Source organism: Trachinotus anak, unplaced genomic scaffold, assembly GCF_046630095.1.
Source record: "Trachinotus anak isolate AG129_WGS33_773 ecotype Australia unplaced genomic scaffold, CSIRO_AGI_Tana_v1 ptg000019l, whole genome shotgun sequence".
Taxonomy (NCBI): Eukaryota; Metazoa; Chordata; class Actinopteri; order Carangiformes; family Carangidae; genus Trachinotus; species Trachinotus anak.
Genome location: NW_027273870.1, coordinates 15844088 through 15867500, shown reverse-complemented (window position 1 = coordinate 15867500; position 23413 = coordinate 15844088). Strand labels below are relative to the sequence as shown.

Genomic DNA, 23413 nt, shown 5'->3' with positions numbered 1-23413 from the left:
TTAAACTGCTTATGACAATGGAGTCACAAACCTATGACAATGATAACACCGAAGTCTGAACAGCTGGTGACGACTGGTGATCGCACACAGTATCACTGTCTGTCACAGTGAGACAAACAAACTACAGCACATGCCTGGAGGGAGAATAAAATACTAGATTTGTAAAAAATGTGTGCTTGTATGTGTGTGAGCTTGTGCAGGCATATGTATGCAAGAAACACAGGCATACACAGAAACTGACACATGGGGACAATAACGCTAACAAGAAAACAAGTTTAGGAATATGTGTCTCTACAAATTAGGAAATGCACTTCAATTAACTCTGTGTGTGTATGTGTTTATGTCTGTGTGTGTATTTGTGCGATCCATGCAAGTCAGTTGTCTAATACAAAGTAAAATGAGCTACAGTTAACAGATTTAGATCATGTGAGCAGGCTCCTTACAAGATCGAGTTGACTGCATTACAGTGTATTGGCATCACTCTCTCAGAAACACACACACACACACACACACACACACACACACGCACACACACACACACACACACACACACACACACACACAGTGCATCAGTGGGATATATATGAAAATGTCACTTGCATTTTTGGTCACCTGACAAGAGCTCAAATATGATCATCTGACCCCTGACAGATACTATGAAGGCCAGGGCTCTCCTGTTGCAGGGGAGAGCTGTGTGTGTGTGTGTGTGTGTGTGTACAATCACAGCAATGGATCATCAGGCTCCCTCTTGGTGCACAAAACAAAACCCAAGGTCTCCATGACAACAAAGTACAACTAATATAGCTGTGGGTGTACTAGCTGTCTGCCAGCCAATTACGGCCAAGTGTATAAAAAGTCACTTTTAAACTGCTGGAAAATTAAAGATGGCCAACAGCAATTACACAGTAGAGAAGCTGATGATAAGCTTGCCCGCACACAAGACACACACTCACGTAGCCAAGTTCCCCACCTTCATTTAAGCTACCTTGTGACTGCTGTAAATCACATTGACATAGATGGGCCAAGGGAGTGTGTGCAGAGCTGTAGGGGGATTTTTTTGGCAAACTCCTCCTCAGTGGAATGTGGGTGAGGGTGGGTATGGGGGGGTGAGAACAGCTGTTTGAGGGACCCACCAAGTGAAGCTGAGATTGGAGGGAAGGATGGTTATGGTAGAGGGAGGGAAGGTGTTCTGATGTGAGGGGGTACTGGCAGGTTAAAGTATGTGCTGGTGCTGACCCAGTTTAGTTGTGTGATGCTACAATGACACAGCATAGTGATGGTTAGTTACCAGTTTACAGCTTTGACCTCCTGTGCTGCTAGTGATAGTAGCATGTATTTTATGTGTTGTTAATGGCCTTTATGTGCCTATAAGAATCATTTAATAGTAAATTTAACAAAGCAAAACACTGCTGATGCGCCAACTGTGGGGAATACATGGTCAATGTATAGATCAAAGTCAAAACTGTTAGCTTAAAAATAAAGTTGCTGTTGCTGATTGGGCATGAGAAATACGTTTACTTCAAATAAGACTAAAACTAGTTGTAGTCGACAGGAAATAACTGGTTTCTCTTGACTAAAACACCATCAAGATCTAGACTTCAACTGATGACAACATAATGAATAGAAAATAAGTACAACTAATACTGTATGTCCTTAAGTCTCAAGACTTAAGACTTAAGCCTAAATCCCTCCATGACTTTCTGACCCTACATTGTCCTCTAATGCATTTTATTGCTGAACCTGTGCATAGTTGCATGTCGCAAGTGACTGACAATTGAATACAACAATGTTCAGACTACTGTAAATGAGTAAACATTTCTCAGTTAAAACTGGATACAATTAGTCTACTTTGATACCTCTCATGCAGTATACTACCACACAACTGCACAGAATGCTACAGCTGTTTTCATAAATGTTTACTTACTACAACTGATCTGCATAGCAACACAACCTGACTGTCATGTGAACAACAAAACATTAGCATGTGCTTGCCTGTCACAAACAGTGACACAATACTGATTATTCATATATAATGTGTGACTTTTCTATCTCTCTCCTGTGCTGAAAAAATGAAAATGTGGAGAGTCAGTGAGACTGGAAATTGAAGACAATTGAAACTATACAGAACTCAACTTCATGTCAATTCTGAATAATGCTCAGTATGTTGACATGGCCCACCCATCTTAACACACTAAGTGCTGCAAATAACTTTGACCAAACACATTATGTTAAGAACTAAATAATCACTGTTTCTAGCACTCAAATAATGAATGCAAAGTGCTCCATGACATCTAGAGGTTGCTATGGTTGTGTAACACAAGTTCCCTGTATGCAAGAGGGAAAAGGTAAAATATTTGAACGGTACATTTCCAAAGAAAAAAACAGAAAAAAGCAAAGCACATCATACACAACAGCAGAAATGGAGAAGCACCAGATGCTAGATGTAGCTTCTGCTGTAGCTGGTACAATGTTTCCTTACCTGGTTACAAGTGCTGATGTCTACTCCATTTTTCAGGAATTCAAGGACTTTGTCAATGTTTCCCGCCCTGGCAGCTCGAAGGAAACTGGTGTTACTGTCGGACTGGAGGAACGGAGACAAAATGAAGACTAATATTAGGAACAGGAATGCAAACACGGATTTAGTTTTTAATTTTCAGTTTCACTAGGTTTCAGATCTACTTTTGGTATTTTTTTGTAGAGGTGGAAGATGTACAGTATAAAGATAACATTAAAGTTAATTCAGAACATATATTGGTATTAATATATATATATTTTTTAACCAGCACATACACAAAGACAAAAAATAAGTGTTCCGACTAAGACACCATGGAGAGTTTTACCATTTTTAGAGTCAAATCTTTAATTTAATTATTTTAAAGTGATTTTATTCCCTTTGGTTTGTCTTAACTTTATGTACATAGATATGATCCATTAAAAAATTCAAGTTATTTTAGAGAGATGGATGTGGTTTGTTATTGCTGTACATAGTGGGTGTGACATGAGGCTTCAGAAAGTGTTTGATGGTTTTATGGAAGTCAGACCTCCTTGTATCAATAATTTGTCTGAGTAGGCTATTCTAAATTTAACCACTAGACATCAAGGCTGCACAAAGCAGCTGCAAAACACACACACACACACACACACACACACACCAACACGCACAAACACACAAAAACTCAGCCTCACAAACACTGACATGTTCAGTAGCTCAATTTTTGCTGCACCTATGTGTATGTAGCCACTGAATTTAAAGTTTCACACTGACCTCTCTAAAAATGTTGACCTAGTTCCCTTTAAAGCATGTAAAAGGATGTAACACCTGATCCACAGGGCCTCTTCCTTTGACCTGGATTCAGTATCAGCACTGAATTGAACACTCCTCAAGACAAACTGAGCCCTCCTCAAAACTTCACTCACAACAATCAGCAGAAATATCTCTCCGGCAAGAATGACAGTTAAGAGCTCAATTGATATGGGATTATTAAGGCCAATACCAAAATCAGTTTGTGAGTTTTCAAAATAAAAAATTATTTAAAGTTATTAAAGCTGACAGCAACACTAAGATCACAGCAAATTTTGAACTTCAATGGAAATGAAATCATTCTAAATATATACAGTTTCTTAAGAGTAAAAATAATAAATACATAAATAAGGGTTACAAATACTACTAATAAATAAAAAAATAAAATATTTGTGTATTACATTTTTTGTCTGCATACTGCCAACATAAACACTGTCATCATACATGTCAACGCATCTGTTATCATTAAACATTTCAGTTAATGTCACTAAAATGCTTATTTGTCTGAACATCACTTAAAAACCCAAGGATAATCATTTTACTATCACATCAAACAAAGAAAAACGGCAAATCCTCACAAGTGGCAAAATGAAAGGAGAGATTTTTTGGTATCTGTGCTTGAATAATAACTTAAATTAATAATTAATAACAAAAAGTTGTTGATACATTTTTTTTTGATGATCAATGATGAGCTTTTTTGTGATGTTTCCATAGAAACATGTAATATTTGCATAGGGGTTTAGTTATAATGAAAATATGTGAAAACATTACTCCATTGTGCTACAGTAAGTGAATGTCTCACTTCGTTTGCAGAGTCCCACTCAGTGTATTGATTTGAGAGTGTTGACAAGATTTTTACTGGGGTTAAGACAGAAACATGTCATCCGGTCACCACTCGGTGTTAGCCTGTAGGGTCAGCAAAATCAAACATACTCCCTATTGCTTGTCTGGGTTGAGGCCACACCCCTGTGTAGGCTCAAGGGTCAAAACCCTCACATGAGATGTCACCACACACACACACAACACATCAGCTGCAAAGAGATTAACACGTTTTCTTGAAGAGGATACTTTGTTGGTGCAGCAGAGGAAACAAAACTACAAAAGTCATTATACCAGCAGAATCATGTCTCTCCACCTCTTACCAGTGAATCATCAACTTCAGGTCCAGGATCAGCAGCTCCATAGTAGTCAGTGTGTTGGTTTAAATCCTTCTCACTCCCAGAAGTATTTACAGCTTTATCTGATCCACAGGCCTGACATGTTGCTGCATTGCCCATTGTCACCACTCAAATACATTAACAATTTCCCAGCTATATCTTAAAACTGCGGCTGTTCCTCTCTCACTTTATGACTGTATAGTATTGCGTGGTCCACCAAAATCCACTGATTGTTGTTTCTCACTTTGCATCCTTCGATAAAAGCCTCTCCAGCTCACTTCCTGGCTGCATCAATCAATCTTACAATCCATTAAATCTCTTCATGTCTTCTGTCCAAACATCATTAATGTCACACCAAATCTCACTTACTTCGCAATTATCATCACTCTATCCCTTCTCTGTGCCCTTTTACCCCTTACCCAGCCAAAAACTTCAGCTTTGCATACCTCTGGCTCTGTCTTTGTATGTGAGCTGAGTCTAGCCCAGGCCCAGTCTTGCCTACTCTTCCTCTACCTCTCCCCTCTCTCTGTAGGATAACAACTGCAGCCATAAACATTTAACCCTTACTATCTCCCCGCCTTGGCTATTTTTAACTTCCCAGACCTACTATCCTACCAAGTCCCCAACCCAATGCTGAGTGTGTCCAGGGTGGGGTTCATGACAGCTGGGTTTGAGTTGTGTCGGAGACAGTGTGGCCTGTGGTGCTCTCCAGGAATGCCAAAGCTCAAGATGAGCCTCAACACAATACTTAGATCAAATTTCACTGACTTACATCCTTACACAGAATCTGTTCACCATTGGAGGAATGTAATTATATTATGCCATGGAGACATAGTTCAGAAAACAGGTAACATTTTACCTGTGTGCATAGGGGTTCATCTGAGAAATGTTACAGCACAACTGCTGAATATTCCAGATACTATTTAATACTTCAAAGAGTATTAAAACAAATATCCAAACACAACTCAGTGCGCTACAGTTAAGTGACAATGACCAATCTGTGTGCAGGACGCACACTGATTTTACATATGAGTCTCTGTATTATGTGGGTGTGTGTTTGTGTATATGTTGCAGTGTGGTTTTTAGTCATTTCTACTTTCGCTGTCTCATTCATCTCTCTCCCAAGCACACTGCACCAACAGTGATTGAATTGATTGAAAACCAGCTGTAATCTGAGTTTCTGTGCAGGATTTGTGTAGATTGACCTGCAGAGGGTCATTTAATGAAGGATACTGGATTATACACTGTACTCTGTCCATGTCTGTGCTTACCCTGGAGGAATTCTCTTCAGTATCATAGACATCCCATCAGCGGCTACATTTATATGCACACAAGACCACTGGTCTTTTTTTTTTTTTTACCATTCTCATGGTATATATTACCAGACCAAACATACTCACACACTATCAATATGTTGAAGCCGTCAAACACAGGTTTGATTTAAGTAGAGTGACCAGATCATGTGGCAGTATCTTTTATTGCAAATTGGGCCACTTGATGTATTTATAGATCATTTTGTTTCTAAGGTGAACTACTCTACTCACAAACATTTTGAGGAGATCATTTCCTAATTAGCTGTTTACATACATAAACATAGACATTTCTTGGTACCAATTTCTCCTCCTATGGATTGTTTCAATACTCACCTTTTGGAAAAGAGCTACAGCACATCTTGACCAAAATCCATTTATAAAAGCTTATCAACATTCACAGCTGCAGACTTGATGGATTATTGGAGAATCCTTTATTAATAATTTACTAACATTTATAGCTTACTGACTAAACTGATGGCTTAGTGCAAATTGGGACATCCATTACCATTTATTAGTGTTATACTATAATTTGTAACTGCATACACTTGCATAGACTTATTAGAAAGCGAGAATCATGGGGCCCTTTGTCAATGACATTTAAAAACTGTAGGCTTGATGGCTTGGTGGGTCTCCCTCATGAATTTAAGTGCTAGGGTTGTGGTTGAGAAGGATTTTACGCAACCCGGCAACCCAAAAGTTGTGGTTATTAATGGCTTATAACCGATCTGTACAGCATTGGTAAGCAATTTATTAACCACTGATGAAGCCAATAATTACAGCTTACAAGGCTTTATAAATAGTGCCTTATCAGACAGGGGGACCAATTTCTGATTTGTTAGCAGATGTCACTAAATCAGTGCTAAGGATAAACTCCAAGTATCCATAGCAACAAAAAAGAATAACTTAAAAATAATACTATAATAATAATAATAATAATAATAATAAGTCTACATCAGCAGTTAAACCGATTGTTAAACTAACTTAATCACAGGTTCGCAGGCAAGTCAGCTTTAAAAATCTATGACTATTTTGAAGACTGTTGTTTTCCATTTGGTAAATGTTCATGGTATAAGAGCAACAGTACACTGTTCTGATATTAGAGAATAACGAACTCTTCTTTCTTTTTTTAATTCTCCATGAACTTTAATACAAATTGCACGGGAGGTGCCATACCACCAGCTTGTGACCTCCCTCTGAGCTTGAGCCTTTCCAACATCTGTCATCTATTCCACCATCATCCAGCTCCCTAACGCTACATGATAAATCATCGGAGAGGACAGCAGCTACAGCACCATGCACGGTCAACCACATCCACATCATCTGTGCAAACCCCCACAACTGACTCTCATACACAATGTCCTAACACCAATGCAATGCTCTTAAGCCCACATGAGCAAATGTGGTGTTGAAATCAAAATTGTAGGTACATGACAAAAACTATGAATGAATATAATCTTGTTTTACCTGCCGCCTTCGCTCAGCTCTTTCACGATGCCGTCTCCTCCTCTCCCTGGCTTTCTGTAGAGCTCTGTATTCTGGATGTTGCTCAAGCTCACGAGCTTTCTTCAGGTGGGCTGCGGCATGGGCCATGACCTCACTTTTCTACCTCTGTCCGTCTCAAAAAGTCATTTTACAAGGTGCTGGAGTTTCACTTTGTTAACTTTCACACATCCCTGTCTATCATGAACGAAGTACATCTAATCTTGCAAAATAAATTCTATTTTATTTTATGAACTCTAGAAAGTAATTGAATCTCATGCTGCAACAACACTTCAGTGTCACATGAAAAAAATCCTGGGAAAGAAAAAATAATGTTCATCCAAACTCCTCAGCTAAAAACAGAATGAAAAAAATTCACAAAGTAAAGAAAAACTTCCTAAAAGGGTAGTATGCCTCCAAAAATGATCCTTGCTTCAACCCAAATAGAAATAAACTGCTGACTATTTCTCTCTATCACCTCTTCACCTCTTTTCAGTTTTCTTCTCTTCCATCTTAGATCATGGGTTGCTCCACATCAAGCCCAGAAACAGCTACTAGATCTTCATATTCTCACAAAAACACACAGACACATTCATGTGTGCAAATATGAGAGAGCGCAGGAGATGATGACTGAAAAAAGGTTGGCAAATGATGAGAATGAGACCCATTCACTTACACACTCCAACACACACACACACACAAACACAGGGAAATGACCCAGTCCAGATGTACATCAAAACCCTGCTCCAAGTGAACAGATGTGGCCACAAAATGTGTTTGTGTGTGTGCACCATGTGCACGTGTATGCATGTGAGTGTTAATGTTGTGTATGTGAGCCACGGTCACAGGAAAGTGTTTATTGTGTAAGGGGTTTAAGGAGGTTGCATGCCAACAGCCAGCTGACTGCTACAGCAACAGCTACTTTCCCTGCTGCTGTGCACTATCCTGGGGGAAAGACACATGAGGAGAAGGAAAGGTTAATGGGTGAGGAGGGGAGCTGGGGGTGGATTAAAAGTTGATAGCAGGAGAAAACAGGGGAAATGAGGCAATTATTAAAGCCATGTTCTGTGGAGTTTTCCAGAGTGGGTGCCCCCTCAGTGGTAGTACCAGAAAAGCACAACCTTATACCTTCATAATAATTTGGAAGAAGCTATTTGCATGTAAAAATCCAACACATGGTTGGTTTTAGATGGACAGAAAGGCAGAAATATCTGCAGTAGTTTAAGTAAATGGTGAAGAAAGCAATAAAGGGGACAGTGAGGTATAATAAAGATGAGGTGACATAAATATAAATATAAGCAAGTTAATGGAACAAATTGTTACAATAAATGAGTAAGAGGAGGAGGAGAGGGGAGGAAGAGAAACATGGTGAAACTGGGTACAGTCTGTCCTTCTGTGAGACAGCAGAGAAGATGGGACACTCCACTTGGGCTAGAGGGGGACCGGTGAGCTCAGAATAGTGGGTCCAGATCACCTGCAACTCAGAGGCTTCCCCCTGCATGGGAACAAAGTGGGTTGGCCTGAATCTCAACCGCACTGCACCCTTAGCACGGGTGGCTGATGGAATATGATTTGACAGCTCATGCGTGCGTGTGTGTTTGAGTGTGAGCGCGTGCGTGTGTGTCCACCACCAGCTGACAGATGTCAAGGTTCTCTCTCCGTCAGTGCCGCAAATGTTAGGAGTTTGAAATTTCAGCGCCAGGGATAGGGACACTATCTTACACCTCTATTTCTGTTCACATATTTTGCCTGATATGTTTCCACGGGCTCGGTCGACAACAATGTTGTTGTTGACTGAGTAACATCTCTTTCTGCTGCTGATCATGAATGGGACAGATCTGCTGAATCACCCCACCCTGTAATGCAGTCTAAAATGTTCTAGCGTGGTGCATTCAGCCCGAGTGCCTCATTCAGTTCCATGATGATCGTGCTATTGGAGGGAAAACACCTTTCTGTGTGTGCTCTGCTCCTCTAGCACGCTCTGCTGGTGAGGCAGAGAATAAATTATTCTTCTCTTAAGCACACAGCGATCTTTGATTTAGGACAATGATTAGAGGAAATAACATTGATACAATGATGAGGAATATAAAAAATTTAAAAGAAGGGATTAATTTCTACTTCTGATTATCTACCTCATTATGTTATGATTATTACATTCAATATTAAATTCAATTTCCAGGATTGTTAACCAGTGTTTAAGTGTTATCACTGTTTCGTCAAGATCCAAAAAGTGTTTCGCCTTTTATCGTGTATGTATATATATATTTTTACATAGTATTAATAAAAACTTTCCAACAGCACTTCCAACATAAGCTAAAGTGTGACTGTGCTTAAAAAAATAACTAAAACAGAATCTTAAAATGACTTTTTTTCAGCTTTGCAATGACATGTACCAGTTTTAGCTATTTCAGAGAACCCACATCATGTCTTTGTGTCCCATTTCTAGTGCTTGACACTACTTGACATTTTTGAGGAGGTTTTTGGTGTTTTGTATCTGGTTTCCAAGGAAATGGTTTAACTGTGCGTATTACATAACTTGTCCATATTTTAAAGTCATGAAAACAAAAACTAAATCATGAAGAAAACCTTCACCGTAACAAGCAAATCTAAACTTCCAGTGCCAACAGCTACTGCATTGCCTGACTTCTTAAGTTTCAGATTTACCAGACAAAATCCATGAGCATATTGATCGGCGTGTTAGTTGATCCTAAAACACTGTTCTTACAGTAATATTGTTACAGGTTTGTGTGTGTGTGTGTGTGTGTGTGTGTCTGTATACAGTATGTCTTTATTAATAATATCAACTTTTTGGTGTGTATGCAACACCAAAAGTTGATCAATGACCTCTATTGATCCCTTCCATCACTCATGCAACATAATGAGGATTAGAAGAATACATGATAAACTAAGGAGGTCTGTGTGTGCGTGTGTGCGTTTGTGTGAGTGTCCATTTGGGAGTCAGATTACATTTAGGGGGGCACGCCATAGAGAAGTGATGTGAGCTCTGGTTTCACTTGGTTTAGTGGATCTCCTAGATGGGGAGGGGTTAATGGTCTGCTTTCCATTTTATAGATCCAGAGGCTTTTATATGGCCCATTAGGACTCTATGATAGACAGATATGAGAGACGCAAAGATCAGCACACTTATCCCCGCACGTGCCTGTTCATGTGCTTCAAACTATGAGTGGATATGTATGCAGGTTTGGTGTGTACAAGTGCTTTGTCACATGCACATGTAAACACACACATTTATATGTTTGGATATGAAAATTGTTTCACAATATTCATGCTTATTTTTTTGTCTTTTGGGTTTGATATTCCAACAATCTACTGGACACTGAGAATGCAAAAGTGCAAATTCCCAAAAACATTTTCAGGTACCAACAAGGAAGAGTTTTAAAACAGTGGTTTTTCTCAGCTGCATTACCAAACAACTGAATTGTAACAACAGATGAATAAATTAATGTTCACTGTGAAGGATATGCCCATAAACTACTCAGTTGTCTCTGCAGGTTTATCTTCATATGACACTGACAGGAACTAAAATTAACCAGAGGCTGCCTGCAAGTATAAATTATGCATAACTGGTAGTAAATGAACTAAAACATAAAAAACCACTGGTGTTTCTTTTACTTATATCATCTCTGTTCATGACAGCCAATATCTTATTTGTTTTTGCAATTACTGGTGTGGTTGTTTTGGCTGTTGCTGTTGTTACTGTTTATGATTTGTCTGCCTGCTAATGGAGCTACACTGCTGACGAGTGGACTTATGCCAGCAATGAGTGTCTGGCAGCATATAATGCATCTGAGGTTTAATGGAAGAAGGATCTTTCTGTTTCAGATGACTCATTTAGACTTCCAGAAGCTCATACATCTTTCATGACAACAATTTTTGACCCCATCCTAACTGCTGCTCATCGAGAAATGCTAGTTTTCATTGGTGCTTACATCTGTTTGGTTGAAGTGATGCATTATGCTTATGTTAAAGGGATCATTTGGGTTAGTTCACATGGGGTTGTGTGAGGAAGTTATACATAGTTAGTGTATTATCTGCAGTAGATTCAAATTTGGTGTGCTGCAAGTTTTGAGAGGTAAACACAAGTACTGGCACAAAAGCTGGGCAATGTACCATTGACCTACCAAATTACTATGCACAAGCACACCTACAGAGTACACTGTCAGAAACAGCAAAGTGTAAGTGAACTTGTGCATAGGAAAACAGTAGTTCAACGTTTGAGAAGATGTAATTCCAAAGGAAAAAGCTATTGGGAACAAGAAAAAAAGTGAAAATATTCCAAATACACCATACACTGCAAATTATATTGGCTTTCTTTCTAGGCTAAAATGTGTTTTTTCCTGCTAACCCCATCCACAGCAGTACATCACATTGCCGCCGTGCTGGTACTCGTGTTTACTTCTCCAAACTGGCAGTCCACCAATCCTAATCTACTGCAGGTAACACACTGACAATGTATAACTACCTCACACAATCCCATGTCAAATAACCCAAATGACTGACTGATAGTCTAACTGTGCAGTAACACACCAGAAGGCCTTATTCCTCTACTTCTTCAACAACCACTGGTCTACACAAAGTCAAAGAATAGGTAACTTGGAAGGCTAAAACCAAAGAGAATCAACCGCTTTCTACACTTTAATAATACATTTTCCATTACTGTCAACACAAGCGCATCAGTGAGTTGGTTCTTCTAAGGGCCAGTAGCTACTGACCATAAAAACCCCTGTACAGAAGACAAAGAAACAATACCAACTTCTCTGCTCAAATGCAAGATTAATTTTCCTCCTTTCCTCCAACTAAGTTTAGTATCTACTGCCCATAAAACCACAACTCATTATTTGCTTTGTGAGCATGAGAGATGCTGGTAGATGTAATTTGGAGCTTTTGGAGAAAGCTTGGGTAATTGTCTGTTTCCCATCTTTATGTTTAGCTAATAAGCTCCATGCTTAATGAACACACATGAGAGTAATGTAATTCCTTTAAGGAAAAGAACATGTTTTGGTATGTTTTTAGCCTATCACAGTCAATTGTAGCAAATGCCACTTTAATACAGTAATGCAGACAAAAGCTTGCATGGCAACTGAAGGAATATTTTTGTACAATTTATACTCAAGAAACAGCAGGAGGTCTGCAGGACCCACACTAAAGCCCTCTCTCTCTCTCTCTCTCTCGCTCACACACACACACACACACACACACACACACACGCGCGCGCGCGCACACACACACACACACACACACACCTCACCCTTTGCCTTTAGGATATTGATTCCAAACTGCAGCTGAACCCTGCATCACATGACTGTAACATGAAAAATCTACACTGTAGTTTTGCTACCTGCCTTGTTTCACAAGATGTTTCTTAGTGTATTGTTTTCACTGCAAATTCCAACAGGTAAACATGGAGGCTGCCATACACATTGTGTGCTCCCAGTTGAAGAGGTTTGTGAGTACCAGTAGCTTTACAAGGTTTTCACAAGCTTCACTACAGGTCTGTAGTGAGGCGGGCTTCCATTTGTTTCTCAAAAACAACTTATGTTGCACTTAAATAGATGACATGCCATACCGTACATAAGCCAGTGTAAATACTGGTAATACCTAAACGGCTAGTCTATAAATGATGTCTGCCTTGCTCAGAGACAAAATGGTCAAAATCCAGAGAGGGGCAGTAATGGATTGGCTAACTGATATGATTTAAATGTCAAGTCACTATGCAGCCTCTTTTACTGCTTAAAAAAGGTCAGAGCCATAAAGTCCACACCACACATGCCCTCTCTCTCTCTCTCTCTCTCTCTCTCTCTGTCTCCCTCTCTGTCTGTTATTCACAAAACCAAATCAGACAGAGTCAAATTTAATAGGAAGCAGCCAAAGCAGACAGTTAAGAATCCAGATCAGATCAGACCACACCCAAATGAAGAGAGTGAAGACACTGAGACACGGTGGGGCCTGAGATGAGCAGAGAGGGAATAGAGAGATGGAGTGTGGATGGAACATATAACCTTGATGCAGTCACATAATACGCCCCGAGAGAAAGACGAGTGGAGCGACAGAAAGTTGAGAGGACCACGCCCAGTTAGATCTGAAGCACTTATGTCCACACAGCAACAGACATACAAACAGAATCACCTGATTTGTGACTTAGCTGATTTACCAGTAAGATGACTTGCTCCATCTGTCCTTCAGTGTTGCTATCATATCAACAACACTCCCCATTTCCATTTAGTGCCACATTAACTGATTGCTCGCATTTGCTTTTTGCTACATTAGACCACAGCTTTCAACATCTTTTTTTTTCAGAGCAAACTAGGAGCACTCTAAAAGAATCTAGATGGCAAGAAATGCAGAGTAGGCAACCGATAATATCAGTAAATTCATTATTCACTTCCTGCAAGTGACAGCAGGTTTATATCTAAAAGCTATTGGTAAAATGCAATGCCCGCAGCCAACACCAATATCCCCAGCCTTTCTGTGATGCGGCACTGCTGGTATGATATCCTCTGTCTTGGAAATGGCCGTCATACTAATTTACGGCTTTCCCTCTTTTCCTCCTTGGAGTGCTGCCCAAGTCCCTCAGGAACACATGACGTCAGTTTGCTGTTCCTGTTAATGAGATCAGAGAGAGGTGCTGAGCTCACTGGAAAATAAACTACCATATTCCAGTGAAACTGCAATCCCACTGCAGATGCTACCATTGATGAGGAATGAGAATATCCTTGAAATCAGGGTGAGGACAGTCTAAGGGAGCCTGTAATACACTGGAACACTGAGGTAAATATTTAAGCTATGCAGAAGTCTGGACTTGAGACAAAACTGAATTCACTAAAAAAAAAATCAGATACTGCGAACATGGAAGCAAATGGTCATCTGTGTGTGACTTATCTTCTGTCTCATTATTCTCCACAGAGCAACAGCCCTCCTTGTTGTGTACCATTAGAGTACACATACACAGTTTTTGTTTTGCCAATTTGACCCACTGTTCACGAGCTAGAATTGTTAAAATGTTGGGAAAATGCTCTTCCCTTCGAGGGCTGATGTCATGCAGCGTCAGATGACAAAGGGTACTGAGGCAGAAAGTGATTTAACCTCCAAGCTGAATGTATGATGAATAATGAAGCGTGTGACCTAAAATTCGCTGCAGCCCACAGTCATACCAGGAATGCTGAGTGATGCCATCACAGAGAGAGAGAGAAATAATCAGGCAGACAAATAGTCAGACAGACACACATAACACTGAGAGGGCATTAGGAATTATCCCGATACTAAACAAAACAGATGTGAGTAGTATAAACATTTAATAGTGGCCATACTTTTCACTTCTGTTCTGGGCTATGACCAAATGAGATGAGTTTTAGTTTGAGTTTGTGAACAAAAGCATTTTCTAAGTGTTACATAATAAAAGTAACACAAATCCCAAAATTAGATATAATAGGCCTGGGCAAAAAAAAAGGCATTGAGGTGGTTTTACAAGGTAACCAGCACTCTAATTCTCCAACAGCAGGAGTTCATAGTTGCATCACAGCATCTTTCTGTGCGTGTGTGTGTGTGTGTGTCTGTCTATGTACAGTGCTATGAGCCATGCTAGTCTCAACAACACAGTGAAAAGCTTTGATGTGTTTCCCTGTGAGAAATCCTTCACTTACTCAACTCAAACATGATGAGAGAGGCAGCAGAGAAGGAGAGGGGGAGAGGAGGAAGGTAAAGAGGGAGGCGACGAAATAGACAGAGAGAGAGAGAGAGAGAGAGAGGAGAGAGAGCACATTTACAAAAAGGTGTTTGAGCTGAGCTTCTGAGAAGTCCATTGATTATCAACCACACCCTCCTCTCTCTCTCTCTCTTTCTGTTTTCCTCGAACGGGAAACAGTTACAAGGCCATGATGAATAATTAACATCTAAATGCTTCCCACTGCCCCCGGTCCAAAAACACCTGCCCTCTATGAAGCATGACTAGCAAAGGAAGCATCTTAATTAATAATTCTATATCCTTCCCTGCTTGAGGGTGTGTTTCATTCATTGTGCTTATATTCCTTGTTAGGGGTGTAACAATTTCCCAAATGCATTGTTCAGTTCAGACCCCTTTTGAGCCGCAATTTGGTTCATACCTCTGTTTTTTAGGGGTTTTTGTGTTTTTGTTTTGTTTTTGTTGCAGTCCCACATTCCTACACTGCTGACTTGAATGTTCCTCCACAAACTCTGGGTTATTATTCATCTTAAGCTAATTAAACTAGCGAAAGATTTATCGCAGGCATGACCACTCAATCATGACTGGACCAAAATAGTCATGTGACACATGCAGTTGAAAGACAATACAACAGGGGTCATGTAATAGTTACAAAATAGACAAAACTTGCCTGAACTTTAAATAGAATAATAACTTGGTGATTTACATGTGTCACAGTGTTAATTGTGGAATGATAAATGAATTTTGTTACATTAGTAAAGCAATGAGAGCTCAACAGACAGCACCTGCAGTGGTGGCAGCTGGTAGGGGTTGGGGTATTGCGGTACCGTTGTCCTGTACTGCAATACCAGATTGTGTTTCGGTCTTGCTTTCAGAATCGTTACACCTCTATTCCTTATTTCCTGCAGCTGTGGCCAGTTAATGCAGTCAGCTTGTCAACATTAGTCATTTCAACTCTGTGCAATATCTACTCTCACTTTCTGTCCTCATAACAACGTTTCTATTGCCAATTCTTGACTTTGTCTGTGCTCTTTTGATGAAAAGCTTTTCATCAAAACTAGAAAAGGAAGGTGATGACGATGATGATGAGCTATGACTCATCAAGTGATGCTATCTCTGCCCTGCAAACATCCATCAGGGGACAGCAGGCCAGTGTAAGGTGGTATCAGATATAACTAGGACACATCAACTAGTTATGACTACGAGGAAGCCCAACACAGGTCGTTGTTTGTGCCCAAATATAGACATGCTGATGCTCCTTTTGGATCTGGGACAGGACTACCATTGCTTTTCTCACCACGCTATCAATCCTACACAGTATAGAAATTCATATGAACCCCACCCCAACCCAAAGATATGACCATATGACTGTTGCTTGCATGTTGCATCAGAGCTGGTTGACAGGCTGGTTTGGTATTTGGAGGGCTGAGTGTCATACCTAACATGGCCACTTGTCAAGGTGAATTTAGTGAATATTGAATATATATTGAATGATATGATTAAATATATGAATACCTGTGATCGACTTTGCATACTATAACAGATATGGTTCAGAACAACGGAGGAGGTAACCCTAGTGCTGAAATAATGAGTCTATCATTTGACTGGTCGCTTTGCAAAAGCGTTACTAAATAATACGAAACTTTCTGTGGCTTCATCTTCTCAAATGTAAGCTTTTGCATGAAAGTAACGTATTTCATTAGCTTGTTTTGTCTTACAAGGAGCCCCAACTACCAAAATTATGAGGAAAAGGAGCAAGTTCTCACATTTGGAAAGTTGGAACCAGTAAATGTATATACCAATAATGATTTGTTTTCTTTGATCAACTTATCGATGAAATGACTTATCCTGTCAGATCTACAAACTACAACATCGACTGACTCTGGGAACTTGTAAAAGGCATTTTAACAATTGCATGACCTTTCACAGATTAATAGAATTGATTAATCAAAAAAAAGAGAGATGAGCTGATAATGACAATAATCATGTTGCCTAAATTTAGGCTACGTTAGTTTACATAGTTTGGCTGCAATAAACATTCCAATAAACAAAAACTGTAAATTTTGTTTTTAAAAACAACTTTTCAGGACTTTATGGCATAACATTAACAGACAATCAACTGTGTATGATCATTTTGATGGTAAAGAGCATAATGGACAGTCATACCTTGAATCAATCTGAACTACAACACACAACAATGCAGTACCAATGATTCATTCTTAATGGCATTTGTCGACGATAGTAGTGGTAGTGGAGTCGATAACTTTCCTGTCATTTACTGTTCACAGTGTAAGCACTTTCAACCAGGCGAGTGCTCTAACAGCTCTAGTAAATACAGCTATAGAATGCCGTATGTGTGAGTGTGTTTGGGTGTGTTTATGTACATACACTCTGAATAACTGCAACCACAGAGACCCATTCCTATTTGGCATCATGCAGTGGAGGACAGCTGTGGCCATATATGGGTGTATGTGTCCAGAGGTAATGTAATGAAGGCCATGGCTCCATTAGGACTCTCTTCCTGCAGAATCCCATCATACCACTCCCAGTGGAGAGAGAGAGAGAGATAGAGAGAGAGAGAGGCAGGCAGACACGGAGAGGCAGAGGAGACACAGACAGAGAGGTGGAAAAGAGAGAGATGAAAATGTCAAAGGCTGCAGTGAAATCTGACCTCCTGGCACATCAAGGAACTCACTGTAGGGACCGGTGGTGGAGAAGAGTGTAGGGCAGACGGGGTGAAGGGAGAGAGGAAGGGAGGGAGGTGTTTTGGAGGGAAATGGGAGATGAATAGGAATGACAGCCAAGAAGACAAGGAGAAAACTAGGGTAAAGAATCAAACCTCTTTTTTTAGGCAGTGAGAGGAAGTGAGACTCCAGAGGAGGAAAGGTGGATGGAAAGGCAAAAAGAAAGTATGGAGGGAATTTGGTGAAGGGAGAAAAACATCATGCAGTAAGTGCACTTGAAAGGGGATATTCTTACCAAGCAATGAGTAAGAAATAGGTCAAGTCGCTTGGTCCTAAACTCAAATCATCTCTAGATGTAAGACTAGAGCAATCCAAACACAAGTATTTGTATTTGGAGAAAAACAAATTCCTTATATATTCTTATATTCTGCTAGATTCAAAGTTATCCCTGCAAGCTTATGTCTAAAGATGGCCAGCACGTCTCAACTGCAGCCTGGAGGTTAAAAGATTTCCATTATCAACATCAGACTGCAGTGGACATAAAATCTAGTTCCGAATTGATCTCTGCAGTCTGAGCTCTAAGTAACCACTATTCAACCACAGTAAAGTGGATTGGCACGGGTAGGGGAATAACACATTATGACCCAGTCCCTGTATTGTTCAGACAGAGGAGAAAGCAGACTGCAGGAAGAAGGCGTTCAACACCAGCCCATAGCAGCATGTAAATGCCCAGTGACACAGGTTCAGTGAGCACAGAGACAGGGACACACAGCCATTTGGCTAGGAAGAAGCGATTCCTCTCCAGAACAATCACACGACAGAGAGGAAGTATTTTTAGACCTGAAAGTAAGAGCCTCACATCACAGTGTCCCTTTGTCATTTTCTTTCTTTGGTTCACATATGGAGATTTGTCACTCCTGTATCGAGCTCAATCTGAGCTTTGAGCTTCTTCAGATACATCCTATTTAAATGTATCTGAAGATTTCCTTATTTATCAATTTATGTTTTGCATCTCTTACACTTTTCCCTCTATCTCAAAGCCTCCATCAGCTTAAAGAGCCACTTTCTCCAAATCACAGGAAATGTGGTTTTCAAGTTTCTAGTGGCATCAAACCATACATACAGTTATTTGCAGAGATTGTGAGATGGTGTGAGATGTATTGTGCCAATACAACAATACACAATACAATAAAGCTGAATGGAAATTAGTTTTGTGATGTTTAGAGTATTGAAATGCTGTTCAAAAAACTCAACAACAGTGTATCTTTATAGACCCAGTGTCCTGTTAATTCAGGGTAATTTGGAGACATTGCTGTAAACGTGTTTTCAGCAATTATGTGGCTTCAACAAATCAAAATGCACCTTTAACACTCTGTCAATCTTTTTTTTTTTCTCAGCACTGAATGAAATGACTACATGTAATGTAAAATGGGTAACCCACAGTGATGGGCCAACATCACCCATGACTTCATCACCCAACTCTGCAGCTCTTTAAGCTCTTAGCTCATTGCTGTGGTTTCACTGCACACAAATTTACTTCAGTCTCACTGTTCTCATCAACCCCAATTCCAGCGGCTCAAAAGCTCTTATAAAGCTGCTGTACTCTACACTCTCAGCACCAAACTGCAGACAAAGGAGAAGCTAGCTGAGGAATGAAGTCTAACATTTACTTGCTAAAGGCCAAGATATTTTACTCAAGAGTATAATGAGGGTGGATATTGGACTTACATTTACCAGGTGAGCAGAATCTTGACTCCAAATGAATGCTAACGTTCGTCCTCATTGGCTGGATTTGCTAGCAGGAAAATGGTTGCTAACATATTAAACTTCATATTGGCAACATCGGGACTGTGTGTGGATGTACATTTTCCTTATTCCCAAGTTACTTCTATTAAGAAGAAACAACTTAAACTTTTATGCTATTTTTATTTATCTCATTCTTATGGGTGCATTGTACAATGGTACACTGAGTTTGGTGACCGCACATAATTTCCAGCATGGCCCCACCCAGCCTCAGCATGGCTGGTGTGTTAGACCTTTAAACAATAGTATAATAATAAGGTAATGTTGAAAAGTGTGCCACATCTATTCCTTTTCAATATTTTGGTACTTTTGTCTTCCAATGTCCAATTCTACCAGCAGTTTAGTCATCACTGATGCTTAGTACCAGTCTTGGCTGGGGAGAGGTTGTTGACAAAAAAGAAAAACCACAGACAGACTGACCAGGAGGAGTCACTAGTACAGTAACAAGGACATGATCATTCATCAGTGCTGCCACTTGTGATCGATCAGTGGGGCCAAGTTGGAGGTGCTCCTCTTTAACAAAGCAGCACCTTCGACTACCAAAAACTATTTTTCAGCTTTGCGGTCAATCAAAAGGAGCATATATTCTATCGTGTGCTTTTTGTACATTTGTGAAATGTGTACATTTGAGTACAGAAATGAACCTCTTGAGGGTGTAGGGATGAATTAGTTGCCATGGAGGATGAGAAAAGGCTATAATTTAAGAAGTAAATAGGATTACTTCAAAAATAGATGAAATAATAAGAATAAGAATAGAATAAAAAATACAACTGTGCCTCCATGTCAAAGCTGCTGAAGACAAGATCGCAACTGAGGAGACATGCTTATCCAGCTTCTGCATAAATAGTATTGAAGACAAAGATTTAGCTCTAAGCGTGACTTCTATCCCAGTTTAGCCTACACAGAGTACATACCTACATACATGGACATACAAACACCAGTTTGTATGTATATACAGTGCCATTTTTGATTTTTCACTAATGATAATACAAAAAGTCCTGAATGCATCCAAGTATATGAGCTCAGTGGCCCCACCCTGAAAGAGAAGACTAAGGTGTGTGCCTGTGTGTGTGTGTGTGGTACTACAGTCCATTACTGAAATCACATTAGCCCGAGAGAGTCCACTGAGACAGGAAACAACCATCTACCATCTCCTGACTCACTTTCACTGAACACATACACATACACACAGACCCACACACACACAAAATGCACGATCTCGATGGTAACAATTTACACATCATACTCTATACTACTCTACTTCCTTAAAACATGCATCCATGAAAACCGAATTACAGAAGAATTACAGTTTTTCCTACTAAGCTGATGTAGTTGTAGTGATGAAGTTGTTTTGTAGACATGATGGAGAGGAGAGGGGAGGAGAGGAGAGGAGAGGAGGAAATATCTGCATAGTAATAATCGGAATTTCAGTTCACATAAGGCCAAAAAGACTCACTTGCATACCAGCCCTGCCCAGGAGTGGTCTGAGAGAGCACTTAGTAGGTGCACACAGGGCACATCTACACAAGAACACTTTACCCAGCAGTGCATTATGCAGTAAGAGAACCACAACCAAGCAGACTTTATATACAGTATGTGAATAACTGAGCTTGTGTGTCAGACAGAAGGCTATGACACATACACCTATCAAGCGTCAAGAGAAACCAGTAGGCTACTCAGAACTACATAAAGTACTTGCAATATCTCATGTTTGTATAGAAGGGCAAATGGGACAATTCCTCAGTAGTCACAGTCAGGGATGCTCATCCTCTGGCCAGTTTATACCTAAAATGGTCCATGTAAACAGTAAACATACAGTGCTGGGTGTGAAGTTGTAAACATTCTTCACTGTAGGCTGTTATAGTAACTAGTGGAGTCGGTGCGGGCCTGATGGTGTTTATTTTGACGGCCATAACAACTCGCCCAATTGGCCTATTTGGGTATTATGACACCCCTCCCGAAGCACATCACTCCAAGTCTCATATCAAAACAGATGGTATCTTCTCTGCAGAGAGCTTTTTTTTCCCTATAAGCAGCTAATTTGAACACAGTTTAATACACATCAAAGAAAATCTGTCAGATCACCAGCGCCGATGTGCCAGAGCACGGCGACGCCTTTGACTGCTCCGCCTAAGCGCACAGCATCAGCAGCGGTTTGGGCTGCTGGTTTACACGGCTGACTGGGCCAGTCAGGGCGGCGAGCAGGCTGCGGACACCCACCTGCCGTATACGGTTCTGGTGCAGCGGTGGTGGAGGTCCACCCTCGGGAGACGTGTTGCTCGAAGAAGCCATTTTCAAGTCATTGTCGGAGCCGCCGCCCCTGGAATGACTTTCTTCCGGGCTACTTGCCATTCTGTGTCGGGCTGACTGCTGCTACTGGGGGCGATGCGGTCAGTGAGGGTCCTTTCGCCGGTGCAAGGTGGATATCTGTGCGGGGCTTCAGGATCCTCAAGGCTCGGCAGGGCCCCGGATCATTCTGCGGCGTCAGAGTCAGTCTGTGATCAAGCGTGACTGAAGCAAATACAGTGATTCTTCCAGATTGTCAAAACCAAAACGAGCGCTCCCTCCGCTCAGGGATGCTCCCGGTGTGTTGCTGTGTTGCCTGCGCGTGTGTGTGTGTGTGTGTGGGAGTGTGAACGCGCTTCTCATGCGCTTTCCCGAAACTCCGCAGGACCAATGCTGCCTTCACGGACAGTTGGGAACACTGGCAGCACACCTTGATTGGTTGGTCAATCCAAAAAGAAAGAGGTGATTTTCGAACATCCCATTTTCAGAAATAATACCTATAAGGGGGCGAGGGGCAGTAATTTAAGTGACCTAACTCATGTTATGATTGGTTGATTGTCTAAAGCGACTAATTAGAGTGAGAGGATTCCTTTTTTTTAAAAAAAAACAAAAAAACTTTGCCCGTGTTTTATTGTGTTTTTTTAAAAAACATTTTAAACAACATTCACACTACCACGGTAGGTTTACTCATTCATTTCTACCACTAAGCAGAACAGTGCTGCACTTGGCTTAAAAGAATAGACCTCTAGGAAAACATATTATGATAGCCCATTAAGAACCATTGGTACCTGAATGCACCTCAAGCAGTAGTGCCCCCCCACCCCCCCCCCCCCACCCCCCCCCACCCCCGTGCCTCTGCAGCAGTAGTAGCTTCAGACGGTAAAGTTATAAGTGTGGCCCATTATTACCCATGAGGATGACAAAACAAACAAACAAACAAACAAACAAACAAACAAACAAACAAACAAACAAAAACAGTTAAATTGCTCACACAAATCTGAAATCACTGCAGCCCAGACACACAGGGTTGGGCCCACGTAATGTAATCTCCCTCTTCGTATTCTTACGCCCTCATCTTGGCCTGCGTCTCTTCACTGAGATACAAATTTAATGGGAGCTGACAGGGCAAAATCAATAACAATGTCTTGAAGACATTTTAAAAACGGGCAGGACTCGAGTGTAGGAGAAGAAATCATGTTGGACTGGCAAAATCTTGTCACTGTTTAGATCTAGATTCATCTTCAGAGTGAGTAGACTTTGAAATCATAATGCTCCAGATCAGATATTATGTTAATTTACCTTTTATTTAAACGGCTAGAGTGAAAGATGAGAATATTAAAATGATAAAAATGATTTAAAAAAACACTGATTTTTGATGCGTGTTCCTCTGATGAGAAAACTGAATGGAAGTATTGGATTTAAATGTTGCTTTCAACCAAGGCAAGCATTTTATTATTATCCAGGTGGAAAGCAGACATATGTGAGCTCACAAAAATATATTTAAAGACAAAATCTGAGATAATAGGTACAAAAACTTGACTTTACCCTTTAGGTGTAGGGAAATCACTGACTTAAGTATGGAGAGCTGAGGTCACAAATGGGGCTGGCAAAATCTAAGAAACAATGACATCATTCTTGTAACTTACAGGGGTCTGTGTTAAAAACCTCTATTATCTTGGTCTGTATATACT

General features: G+C 40.4%; 1 protein-coding gene across 7 annotated transcripts in view; it reads right to left on the bottom strand.

Moving 5' to 3' along the window:
* The window catches only part of ank2a (ankyrin 2a, neuronal), an 86962-nt gene extending 64874 nt beyond the window's left edge, over positions 1 to 22088 (bottom strand). For 6 of the 7 annotated variants that reach the window (XM_071503949.1, XM_071503957.1, XM_071503951.1 and 3 more), the window contains exons 1-2: positions 21657 to 22088; positions 2480 to 2581 (exon numbers count right to left, since the gene is read on the bottom strand). In XM_071503949.1, coding sequence (XP_071360050.1) covers positions 2480 to 2581; positions 21657 to 21788 — 234 coding nt within the window. In that variant the 5' untranslated portion in view covers positions 21789 to 22088. The remainder of the gene's footprint in view (positions 1 to 2479; positions 2582 to 21656) is intronic. The other variant, XM_071503959.1, reaches the window with a different exon arrangement.
* Between the last annotated feature and the right edge of the window lie 1325 nt (positions 22089 to 23413).